We start from the raw sequence: 11,070 nt of genomic DNA, 5'->3' as shown, positions 1-11,070 counted from the left end.
AATAGTCCAAAAAGCGGCAGAATACCAATTTTAAAAAATTTAAAACTGTAACTTAACATAATTATGAATAATAAAAAGGCAGGAATATTATTGCAGAATAAATCAACTTAAACCTTAAATAACTTTCAATATTTTACTCTCCATATAAATGTATTTCTTCAAAATTATACAAGTGAATCTGGAGGGCCGGATCCGGCCCCCGGGCCGTGACTTTGACACGTGTTCTAGAACGTCAGCATAAACCCACTCTGCTCTGGGTTCTCCTACCGGTCAGAACCACCTTTCCAGAGACAAAGATGAGCAGGACGATGCGAGGTTTCACCATCCGGTAGATGAGGCCTGGGAACAGCTCCGGTTCGTAACTGCGGAGGAGAAGAGAGGCGGCCATGTTTGGTCTGTTGAGCAAATCATTTCTGGTTCTCAATAAGATCCAAACTTCTTTAAGTCGTCTTTGATGTAAGATTCACCGCCGATATAAGAACATTGTGAGGAGAAACCTCCATCTGTCTCCAAATCAATAAAACACCAAGAACAGAGATAAAATATAAGCATTAAACAATAAAATAAAATAATTAAAAGTAGGAATCAAAGCCGTAAGCAGAGGGTGACCATTAACTCAGTCTTCCTCCAATTAAAACTCAAGAAGCTGCACTCCAACCATCTCTTATTTCACGTAGACATGCTGAAGGGAGGAGCCATTCTTGATAATTCGAAGGTAAATCTGACTATCATCAACATAAAAGTCCGAAGACACTCCATGTTTCCTTATGATAGAACCCAGAGGATAAAGAGAAAACAGAAGTGGTCCTAAACTTGATCCCTGTGGGACCCCAAGAGAAAGTGGAGCTGTGTCCGAGGTGCCACTGACCCCCACCACAGTTTGGAGCCTTGACAGCAGGGATTTGTGGTCGACTGTGTCAAAAGCTGGAAGGACGCTAGTGGGATTGGTACCTGCTGAACTGCTGGTGGGTCAGAACCAAACCCTCCAGCCTGATGGGGAAGGAGACGTCACAGCTGGCCACCATGTTCTGGATCTTAAACTCCAGAAAGCGAGCCGAGAACCCGAGCTTTTGGACCACACGGGCGTACTTCCGGGCCGCCAGTCGAGACTCCTCCTCACTGCGTGGAACACAAACAATCTGGGGTAGAAGATTATTCTTTCAAAACTCCTGTAACAGCATCATCTAGAACAGGGGTCTGCAACCAAAACTATCTGAAGAAAACAAATAAACAAAGCCGGCAAACTATGACTACCAAGGTCCAAACTAAAATAACAAAACCCAGCAGGGTAAGACTGCAGTGGACAATGAGGAAAAAAAAGAACAAAAAAGATTAAATAAAATAGTAATTTTTAAAAATAAGGATGACTTAATTAGCATTTATTTAATTTAGATTAATCAAAATTATAAATTGACGCTGAGGTGCACATAGATGATAAACTATGGAGGTTTTTACATCCCTGTTGACCTGAAGACGCTAACTCCAGAATGAAAAGATTTTGGTAAACTTTGGCAAAAAAAATTATCTTTTATGAGTTAAAAGCACATATTATCTTATGCTGCACAACATTGGTTACTAGCTGCACTGAGATGATCCTGTTTAGCACAGAGCATCTTTTATTTTGAAACATTTATTAATAAAATCACATTTTGAGAGCTTCTTTTTATATTTTTGCTTTGTGCCCAAAAATATATATATAAAATTCATATTTATTTAAAAAAAGAAGGTCATGAATGTAAATCCAAATTTCTTAAAGGCTAAATAAGACTATGCGTCTCCTTTTAGGTTTCGATCAGTAGAATACGACTCCAAATGACTCTTTTACTGTTAAAGGTTGGTGATTCCTGGGCTAGAACATTTTTCTGGATTTACAAAACAAAATGTTGATTCTAAGGTTGCATCCACTGACCTCTTGGCCCCCGTGCAGACCATCTTCCCTGAGCTGAAGATGAGTGCTGTGGTTCTGGGCTCGCGGATTCTCATGATGACCGCCGCGAAGCGCTGAGGAGATGAAGGAACGTGGAGTAACAAAGACCAAAGTGATGGAGGCGCATCGAGAATAATCACCTTTGGGTTGTACTCTGCGTTTCTGGCCTGGCGGGCGATGAACTTCAGATCCAGAGGACATCCCAGGGTCACCGTGGAAACGATGTTCCTGCATGAAGTCCAGAGAACCTGAGCAGGAGCTGTGAGGGACGCCGACCGTCAGAGCTGCAGATTCCTGAAACTTACTGGAGCTGTGGAACGATTCCTGATCCCTCAGTGACAGGTGTCATCGGTGTCATGGGGGTCATGGGGGTCATCACGCAGAAGGGCGAGGCCAGCGTGTTGAGCTCTGATGCAGGTGTGTGCTGCAGCTGCTTAGCTGCGGTTGACACCTGAGCGCTGCAGTCCAGAGCGACGCCGCTGTCCTGAGAAACCTCTGGATCTTCAGGCTGGTCCTCTGCAGGATCAGCACCTCCACCTGCTGCTACTCTGTGGTTGGGCACCTTTGTAGGAACAGACTGGGAGCAGGTGAGCACACCTGTAAACCCAGCCTCATTCTGACCGCTAAGCTCATCTGGCAGGAAGCTGAGGTCCAGATCGTCGCCCGATTTGCCGCTGGCGCCGGTCTTCCCCGACGGCTGGGAGGGGCGCTGCGTGGAGGGGGTGGAGGACAGAACACGCCGGGGAGGACCTTGGAGCTCAAGCTCCTCCTCCAACCCAAAGTTAGAGTCCTGCAATCACACCTGAGCTGTGAGGTCACATCCACCTGCAGCACGGCCGCTCACGCTCTGCAGGAATTCATCTACTCACATGTATGATGGACTCATCAAAGTACCTCTCTAGAGCCGACTCGTCCATGAAGCTTCGACTTTTGAAGCTGATCTGGACCTTCCAGCTCCAGAGATAAGACAAAGCAGCAGCAGCTCCACAGCTGAGAGCACTCAACCCTGACAGGCTCTTCAGGAACCAGCTGAGGACACCTGGCTGCACCTGAACATCATGAAAGCAGAACCTTCTGGAGGATCCTCCGATGGGAGGCAAAACTAGTGGAAATAGTTTCTCAGGCTGAAATATCATAGTTAATGACGGCACCTGCACTGAACAGAACATTTCATTTTTGGGAGAGGGTAGAGACAGAAGAACATGAAGTGTGTCATTGTTGTCAGGAGAAAGTGGGGAGACACTGAAAATAAGTTGTGTTTTGGTGTTTTTAACTTGTTCTTGTGGCATTTTTCTGACATATATAAAGAAAATTAAATTGAAAAATGCATTTCTGAGTATTTATTTATTCAAATGGTTGTGAATCAGCAGCAGATGACAAAAAATGCAGTTTGAAAAAGATTGTATTTGTGATGTAGAAAATATGCTGGGCGGGGCCAAAGTCTCCCTGCTCCGCCCCCTTCTGATGCATTCATTTGCAGACAAATAGATCCATGAACGTCTTTGTCTTCCTCGTCTGAGCAGGAATCTGGATCAGAACCGTCCTCCATGTGTTAGGCTGGGGGTGTGAGGAGGTTCAAGCGAGCAGGAGAGAGTGTAAACAGAGAGCTCTCAGCAAAAGGGAGGGAAGTAGAGGGGGCTGCACTGCTGCGAAAGTCCCGCCCACAACTCAGAGGTGAATATTTAATGAACTCCTGCTGCTCTGCAGAAACTATGTCCTAGAAAAAGACATTTTAAAACATTTTAGCTAAAAAATAAAGGCATAAATATAATTAAAAGACCACTGAGAATGCTTTTAAAATAAATTAAACATTGATTGGAGTGGAACTTCAAATGATCTGTTTGGAGGGGATGGAAGAAACAATAGGTTGTTTTTTAAGGTTTTTTTTGGGTGTAGAGGTTTAGGTTGTCTTTTTTTTTTGTTTGTTTGCAAATGAAGGAAAAAAAAGAACAAAGTTTATTTTTTGTTCAGATTAATTGCCGATTTTAACAGAAGTGTCTGTTTGTCTTTGGGGTGTTTATGTAAAAAAAACAGAGACCTGACTCATTTCATGTATGAAAACGGTGAAATTAATGCATACATAACATTTTTATTAAACGTGTTTATGAAGATCATAACAACAGTTATCAACACTTAAATAATCAAGTTGGCATAAAATATTTTTTAATTTTTTAGATATATTTTTTTGCTATTGAAAGGTTTGTGTGGCAATAATAAATATATGTTAATACAAAAATTATATTTTAGTTTTAAACTTTGGACGTTCATTTGACGTCAAAGACTCCGCCCCCTAAGAAACAGGAAACCGGAAGTTTGAACTATCTCGACCAAAACAAAAACAATCCCCTCGAAGGTTGGTTCGTTCGTCCTGAGGGGGCTCAATTATGTCCTCAGTGTCGAGCGGGTTCGGTAGTAAGAAGTGCCTCCTGGTTCCGGACCCAGAACCGAGTCTCGCGGTGTTTTCTCCTCCGTGTTTCACGTTTTCTGTCTGCTAGCTTAGCCGCTCCATGGCGTCCTCCGCGGGGCTGCCCCCGCGCGGGCCGGACCGCACGCCGTCCTGCGGCGGGGCTAAGCCGCCTCTGCCGCGGCAGCACGCTCCGCCGGCGCCCTGCGCCCCGGGAGGAGTGATGGTGGAGTCCGTGGACGACGCGGAGGGTCTGTTCGTGGCCGTGGAGCGGTGTCCTCTGTGCGCCACGTCCCGCCGCAGGCTGACGTGCGCGCGCTGCGTGCAGGCCGGAGACTTTGTTTACTTTGACGCGAGAAACACAGAAAGGTAAACATGTCAACGTGTGATACATTTTTATTTAAACATAACCGTGGGGTAAAAGTCAGTTGTTTATCAGTCTGTCATTGGTGGATGCCCGGTCACGTGTCTGTGGTCACTGCAGCTGTTACCAGGCGCACGTGAAACACCAAAATACCCCTCCCCTGATGTGTTTGTGGGTCAGATTTGTTGAGATGTTTGTCTCCGCAGATACTCGGAGAAGCTGGACCGCCTGACAAAGCTGAGGCAGGAGAAGGAGGAGCTGCAGAGGAGGTGAGGAGCAGGGTGGTGTCAGATGTTCAGGTAACCCCAGGAGCATCAGAGTAAACCTGTTCTTATGTCTCTCTGCAGTGTCCTTCAGGTGATGGATGGGAGGCTGCAGGCCGATGAGGTGGTGAGTGCACCTCCTCCTCTCAGCAAAACGTTTATCTGAAGCTCCTCTGGTGACAAACTTCTCCTCCTCAGAAATGGAAGATCATGTTGTGCAAGATAAAGATCGAGCAGCTAAAGGAAGCAGTTGCCTGGGGCAACGAGGAGGTGAAGAACGGTGAGTCTGTCTCCGACCTCCTCGTCTGGGATTGGATTCAGTCGGGGACTCACAGCTGCTGCTGTTTCTCCTCCTGCCACAGATAAGGAGCTCCTCCTGCGCTCCCAGGAGGAGGCCCAACGGCTGCAGCGCCGGGCCGGGCGCCACCAGGAGAAAAGGGATAAAATCGAGCGGCACAACCGGCGCCTGGGGGAGCTGCTGGAGCGACGCACCCGAGAGCTGCAGAACAAACTGAGCCAGCTGGCGGCTCTGAGGCGCGAGCACATCCTGGAGCTCACCTCCCGCATCTTCCCCATGCAGGAGGAGAAGCAGGGCAGCAGGTCGGCGAGGAGGCGGAGTCACAGTCACAGGCACAAGCCTCCACATTTGCTGGCCTCAGTGGGTTTTTGTGACCATCTGTTACCCCTGTTGTTGTCCCTCAGAGACCCCGCCGACGTGACAACCGACTCTGACCCGGCGCTCACGTCCAGCACCGTGACGGAGCTGGCCGAGGCCCGCAGGACCACCTACCTGTCCGGGCGCTGGATTTGGGACGACCAGAACGGCGAGACGAGCATCAGCATCACCGGTCCCCCCGTTACCTTACCCAGCAACGGAGACTGCTCTGCCTATTACAGCTGGGTGGAGGAGAAGAGCACCAATCAGGGGCCAGGTGAGGAAAACACGGCGAGATTCAGACAAACCCTTAAATCAGAAATGACTGAAGTCACGTAGGGCTGCCACGAATAGTCGACTAATCGACCATTAAAATAGTCGACGATTGATTTAATACTTGATTAGTTGTTACTTTATATTATATGGAGTCAGAGTGTAGTAAAGTTGAAAGTTAAAATGGCATTCTGCAGCTTTTTGGACTATTTTGGCATTTATTAAGTTTTTTTAGGCTATTTTAGAGTTTAGCTAGTATATCAGCTACATGCTAGCTATTTTGGCTAATTTTTTTATTTTTTTTTCCGTTTTTTTAAGGGGCTAATTTAGAGTTTGGCTAATAGTTCAGCTACATGCTAACTCACGATTTTTTTCTTTTTCTGGTGGGCCAATGTGGAGTTTAGCTAATATCTCACCTAAATGTTTTGGCTAACTTAGGCTTTTTTTTAATAGTTTTTTAGCCTAATTTGCAGTTTAGCTAATTTTTCAGCTACATGCTCGATGTTTTGGCTAATTTAGAATTTCTTTCCTTTTTTTGGTCAAATTTGGAGTTTAGCTAATATTTCAGCTACTTCTCGATGTTTTGTTGAATTATTATTATTATTTTTTTTCAGTTTTTAGGCCTATTTAAAGTTCAGCTAATATTTCTGCTACATGCTAGCTATTTCAGTACTTCAGTACTAGCATCTTCAATGGCCAAAGTAAGCTTACAGCATTCACACTAGCATTATCGCAGGTACGTCTGTACGTCTAGATTTTAGTTAGTTTACAGCTAATGATGGTTAAGATGTTTGTTTTACATCCAGTTTGTGGATGACCCGATTAGTCGACTAATCTGAAAAAATAATCGTTGATTAGTCGACTATTAAAATAATCATTTGTGGCAGCAGTAAAGTTATGTTTGTTTGTCTGCAGAGCTGGACCACATAAACCCCGCCCACACCATCAGCGCCGCTCTGTGCTACGCCACGCAGCTCGTCAGCATCCTGTCCCACATCCTGGACGTCAACCTTCCCAAGAGACTCTGCAACAGGTACGCTTTCCCTGCAGTCAGGTAAGGGGCGGAGCTTTCCATCCTCCTGACTCTTCATCCATGTGTTCCTCAGCGAGTTCTGTGGAGAGAACCTCAGCCGGTACCGCTTCACCAGATCCCTGAACAAGCTCAACACCAACATCCTTCACCTCTGCTTCTCTCAGGTGAGAATGCCTCCACACAGACACACAATCGCACACAGACACACAACAGCTGCTATTTTTCCAAAACGGTGATAATAACTTGAAGGCTTGTGTGTTCAGCATGTGGACAGCGATAAGCTCCACCCACATCACACCCTCAGGAACATCATGTTTCTGGTGGACCCTGACAACGACAGCCTGGGCAGGTGAGACTGATCTCGGGGGTTATAGGCCCACCTGAACAGACGGTTCTTCAGCGTTGTATCTCCACCTCAAACTGACCGGTTCCGTATGCGCTTCAGGACCGGTCCGTTTGAAGTGAGCGCAGACCTGGAGGAGTCGATGGAGTTCGTGGAGCCGGAGGCGGCTGGTCCAGCAGAGGAAAGCGGGGACGAGGCGGTGTCTGACGAGGAGACGGACCTTGGTACCGACTGGGAGACCGTACCCAGTCCGCGGTTCTGCGACATCCCATCCCAGGTGTGAGGTGGTTCTGGTTCTGGTGGATGAAGCGTTAGCTTTTATCTCTACCTTCATGGTCTAGAGCAGGGGTGTCAAACTCAATCGCAGAGGAGGCCGAAATCCAAAACGCACCTTTGGTCACGGGCCGAACAGGATCAACATTTATTAAACACTCTAAAACTACATTTAAAAAATGTTTAAACTTTAACTTAATTTTGTACTAAATATAAAGCATTACCCGTGATAATGCTAGTGGGAATGCTGTAAGGTGAATTTGGCTGCTGAAGATGCTGAAATTTATAACTAAAAACGTTAAAGTTGAGGTCTGAAAACACCGAAGTTAATAGCCAGCTAAAATGTTAGCTAAACTCCAAAATAGTCTAATAAACAAAAAAGTCTAAATTAACCAAAACAGCTAGCATGTAAGTATTACCCTAATTCCAAAATAGACTAAAAACTTTGTAAAAAAAAAAAAAAAAACTAAATTAGCCAAAACAGCTCACCTTTAGCTGAAATATTAGTTAATCTCTAACTTAGCCTAAAAGAACTGAAAAAATTATAGATTAACCCGAACAGCTGGCATGTAAATATTAGCCTTACTCCCAAATAGCCTAAAAACTTTCTAAAAAAATAGCCTAAATTAGCTAAAACAGCTAGCGTGTAGCTGAAATATTTGCTAAACTCCAAAAAAACTTAAATCAGTCAAAACAGCTAGCAGTAGTTATTAGCCCAACTCCACATTAGCCTAAAGATGTCTTTAAAGAGCCTAAATTAGCCAAAACAGCTAGCATGTAGATTTGGTATTGTTTTAAAATCAATGCACCCAACGAGGAAGGTGGGGGTCCCAGAAGTGGATCCCACACAGCCTCTATTAGAAAGACTCAGGCACCCTCGCCACTCGGTACATGTCCCGCCTCCGCCTGCTGGACGAGGATTCGGCGCTGGGTTCTTCTCTCTTTGCTTGCAGCTACTGATGGAATCTCGGTTAGTTTCTTTTTTATCTCCTAACTAATATGCTGAATAATTCTGGTCTGATCTGAGGTCAAACTCAGATACTGAGGTCATTCCCGAAAAAACAAAAAAAGATCAATGGTCCTTCCAGAAAATGTGGAGACAGTGTGAAGTCTAAAGCTGCCGTTGACTTTGAATAGACACTTGAGAGTAAACTCACTCAGATCTTCTTAAAATATTTTACATAAGTTCTCCTTTAGCTGACAGTAATAATTTAGTTGAGAAAGTTTTTCCAGCTCTGTTTGTGCAATTGCTGCACCGCAGGAAACGGACATCTTGCCCTTTCCAATATGGCGTCCAACTTTGCGTACGTAAGCCTGTTTAAGTCTTTAGGTAGGAACATCAGTTAACCCTCAAACTGGGAGCTTTCTCGTCAGAATAAACCAGGAAAACGGATCAGAACAAAGTCTGCTTCAGTTCAGATTCTCCACACATTTGCAGAAACGGGTTTAAAACAAACATTCAGAGTTTTTGTCGTTCCAACGTCTCTTCTTCTTCTTCTTCTTCTTCTTCTTCTTTCTTCAGTCAATGGATCTTTCCCAGAGTGCACTGCAGGTTTCGCAGCCCTCTGCTAACACCGGCGGGATGATCTCATCTGCTGCTGCCTCCGTCACCTCCTGGTTCAGGGCGTACACCGGCCAGCGCTGACCCGGGTCCGCGGGGGTCAGAGGTCACGGACACGGGTGGTCTCTTTTGCTGCTTCTGTAAAAAAAAATAAAAACAATCAGTTTGTAAGCTGACAGCGTCGCCGAGATGCTCTTCATCGTCACCTTCGTCTCTTTTGGATGTAAAACGGAATCGGGTGGTTACCACGGCGACGGGGGCCGCCTCTTCACAGACTGACTCTTAGTTTTAAGCCCCAGTACCATACTGTACCGGACCAGAACTTTAAACCGCTTACATCACAGAGTGGAGGCGGAGTCTGGGAGCTCAGCTGAACTTTTGGGGTTAAAAATTGACATGAAGCCACATCCTGGTGTTCTTCTCAGCATCCTGAAGATACTTCCTCCAGCCAGTTCTGAACCGGACCTCCTCTCATGTGCTCCAGCTTGTGTGCACACTATCAAATGTTCAAACTCTAAAATGTTCAAATCCAATAAGAACCCAAATCTAGTGTCAGCTTTTATAATAAACTGTGATTCTGAGAAGAATCGGAGGAAACGGGAGGTTTCATGTGTCTGTGCTGCTCGGAGTTTCAGCTTTTGTGTAAATCTCTGATCGGAGCTCAGAGGAGTTTGTTTGACTTCTGCTTCATTTTTCATCATTAAACGAAACTTCTGGGCTCCTGAACTGCAGATGTGTTTTTATCAGCCGCATCACAAACTGACCTGTAATTTACGGAAAAGTCAAATCAACCAGGTTCCATTATTTTTTAGGAACTTCTAAAAGGTTTTCTGAATTTTCTGTGGTATTTAATCACCACTAGAGTGCGCTGTGACACGTCTGAGGTGAAGCCGAGGCGGGAGGCTGTCAGGTGCGTCACTTCCTGTGTGTTGTGGTCTTTCAGCACGTGATGCTCGCTCACGCAGATCCTCTGAGCAGCTTTCCGCTGAGCCGGGATTAGCCCGTTGGTCATGATCGGCATGCGGAGGCCGAGCAAAGATCGAAGTCCCGGGTTAAACCAGCAAACTCCACAGACCCAAGCCTCCACTGCTCCCAAACTCCGACTTCTGGGCTCTAGATTTGGTCTTTACATATGAAAAAAATCAACAATGGACATTGATTTCAGAGCAACTTGTTCTAGAAACTGTCCTTTTTTAGGTTTCGTGTTCCTGAACCACCAACAGGGGGCGCTAAAATGCCTCTAGAGCCCGCCTCCACGATTAGAAGGGTGGGGCCTATTACAGTGCTCCTTAAAAAGGAGGCGGGGCTTTTACTTCCTATGAGTGGCAGGATGAAAAACAAAGACATCTGGAGCCAAACCAGTTCACAAAATCACCACTAGGGATTTTTTTTTTTTTTAGCAGAAAAACAAAAAAATTATGACATTATTTTATTCTCTGTGGTCTAATTTTTCCAAACAGGATATTTTTGGTATGTTTTTTCAGAAGTTTAATTTTTTATTTTACATTTTGATTTAAGTTATGAAATCAAAATTGAGTGAAATCCTTAAATTGTGATCAGGTTTCTTCCAAAACCTGACAGGTGTTTGCCCCGCCCCTTTTTAATCATTTTTGTCTTCTCAGTTCAGATGACGACACAAGAGCTTCAGTTTAAGTTAACCAGTCACATGACCTCATGTCCTTTAGAGGAACTTTATGAAGATCAAAATCTTAAAGAGTATAAAGTCCAGGCTGAGGATGACTGTCTATTCATAAATCTGATCTCGTCAGGTTTCAATTAAAAGACATTTGAATAAAAACAAACTTCATTTATACCAAACAAGGTGAATTTTTTGTTATTTCTAAACTTATTTTTCTTAAAACCCCCAAAATTTTAATAATGAACCTGATTGATATTGAAAATCTATTAAATTTGATGTTTTAAACCAAGTTATTGTAGGAAAACTTCAGAACTAAAATGGGCCAATTCTGACAT

At 44.7% G+C, this 11,070-nt stretch overlaps 2 protein-coding genes across 2 annotated transcripts in view; one reads left to right on the top strand and one right to left on the bottom strand.

Annotated features, from left to right (window-relative positions):
- tbpl2 (TATA box binding protein like 2) overlaps positions 1 to 2,934 on the bottom strand; it is a 4,080-nt gene extending 1,146 nt beyond the window's left edge. The window contains exons 1-6 of the mRNA XM_024266278.2: positions 2,797 to 2,934; positions 2,233 to 2,717; positions 2,068 to 2,155; positions 1,910 to 2,001; positions 952 to 1,119; positions 268 to 362 (exon numbers count right to left, since the gene is read on the bottom strand). Of these exons, the coding sequence (XP_024122046.1) occupies positions 268 to 362; positions 952 to 1,119; positions 1,910 to 2,001; positions 2,068 to 2,155; positions 2,233 to 2,717; positions 2,797 to 2,844 (976 nt within the window). The 5' untranslated portion in view covers positions 2,845 to 2,934. The remainder of the gene's footprint in view (positions 1 to 267; positions 363 to 951; positions 1,120 to 1,909; positions 2,002 to 2,067; positions 2,156 to 2,232; positions 2,718 to 2,796) is intronic.
- A 1,280-nt stretch (positions 2,935 to 4,214) lies between these two features.
- Positions 4,215 to 9,822, top strand: atg14 (autophagy related 14). The gene is made up of 11 exons (XM_024266265.2): positions 4,215 to 4,700; positions 4,902 to 4,964; positions 5,043 to 5,085; positions 5,157 to 5,238; positions 5,321 to 5,558; positions 5,661 to 5,890; positions 6,802 to 6,919; positions 6,993 to 7,083; positions 7,183 to 7,268; positions 7,365 to 7,539; positions 9,058 to 9,822. Exons 1-11 carry the CDS (start codon positions 4,435 to 4,437, stop codon positions 9,178 to 9,180), a joined length of 1,515 nt encoding a protein of 504 aa, XP_024122033.1. The 5' UTR covers positions 4,215 to 4,434; the 3' UTR covers positions 9,181 to 9,822.
- Positions 9,823 to 11,070: the final 1,248 nt, after the last annotated feature.

Source organism: Oryzias melastigma, linkage group LG22 (genome assembly GCF_002922805.2).
Source record: "Oryzias melastigma strain HK-1 linkage group LG22, ASM292280v2, whole genome shotgun sequence".
NCBI lineage: Eukaryota > Metazoa > Chordata > Actinopteri > Beloniformes > Adrianichthyidae > Oryzias > Oryzias melastigma.
Note: the sequence above shows the minus strand (reverse complement) of the source record. Positions and strands in the feature narration are given on the sequence as shown.

What these genes read in the sequence shown, in the direction of transcription:
- atg14 (XM_024266265.2), top strand. Translation starts at nt 4,435, where the DNA reads ATGGCGTCCTCCGCGGGGCTGCCCCCGCGCGGGCCGGACCGCACGCCG. An exon ending in AAGGAGGAGCTGCAGAGGAG is followed by an intron (nt 4,965 to 5,042) that starts GTGAGGAGCAGG and finishes GTCTCTCTGCAG; the next exon opens with TGTCCTTCAGGTGATGGATG. An exon ending in GACAACGACAGCCTGGGCAG is followed by an intron (nt 7,269 to 7,364) that starts GTGAGACTGATC and finishes TATGCGCTTCAG; the next exon opens with GACCGGTCCGTTTGAAGTGA.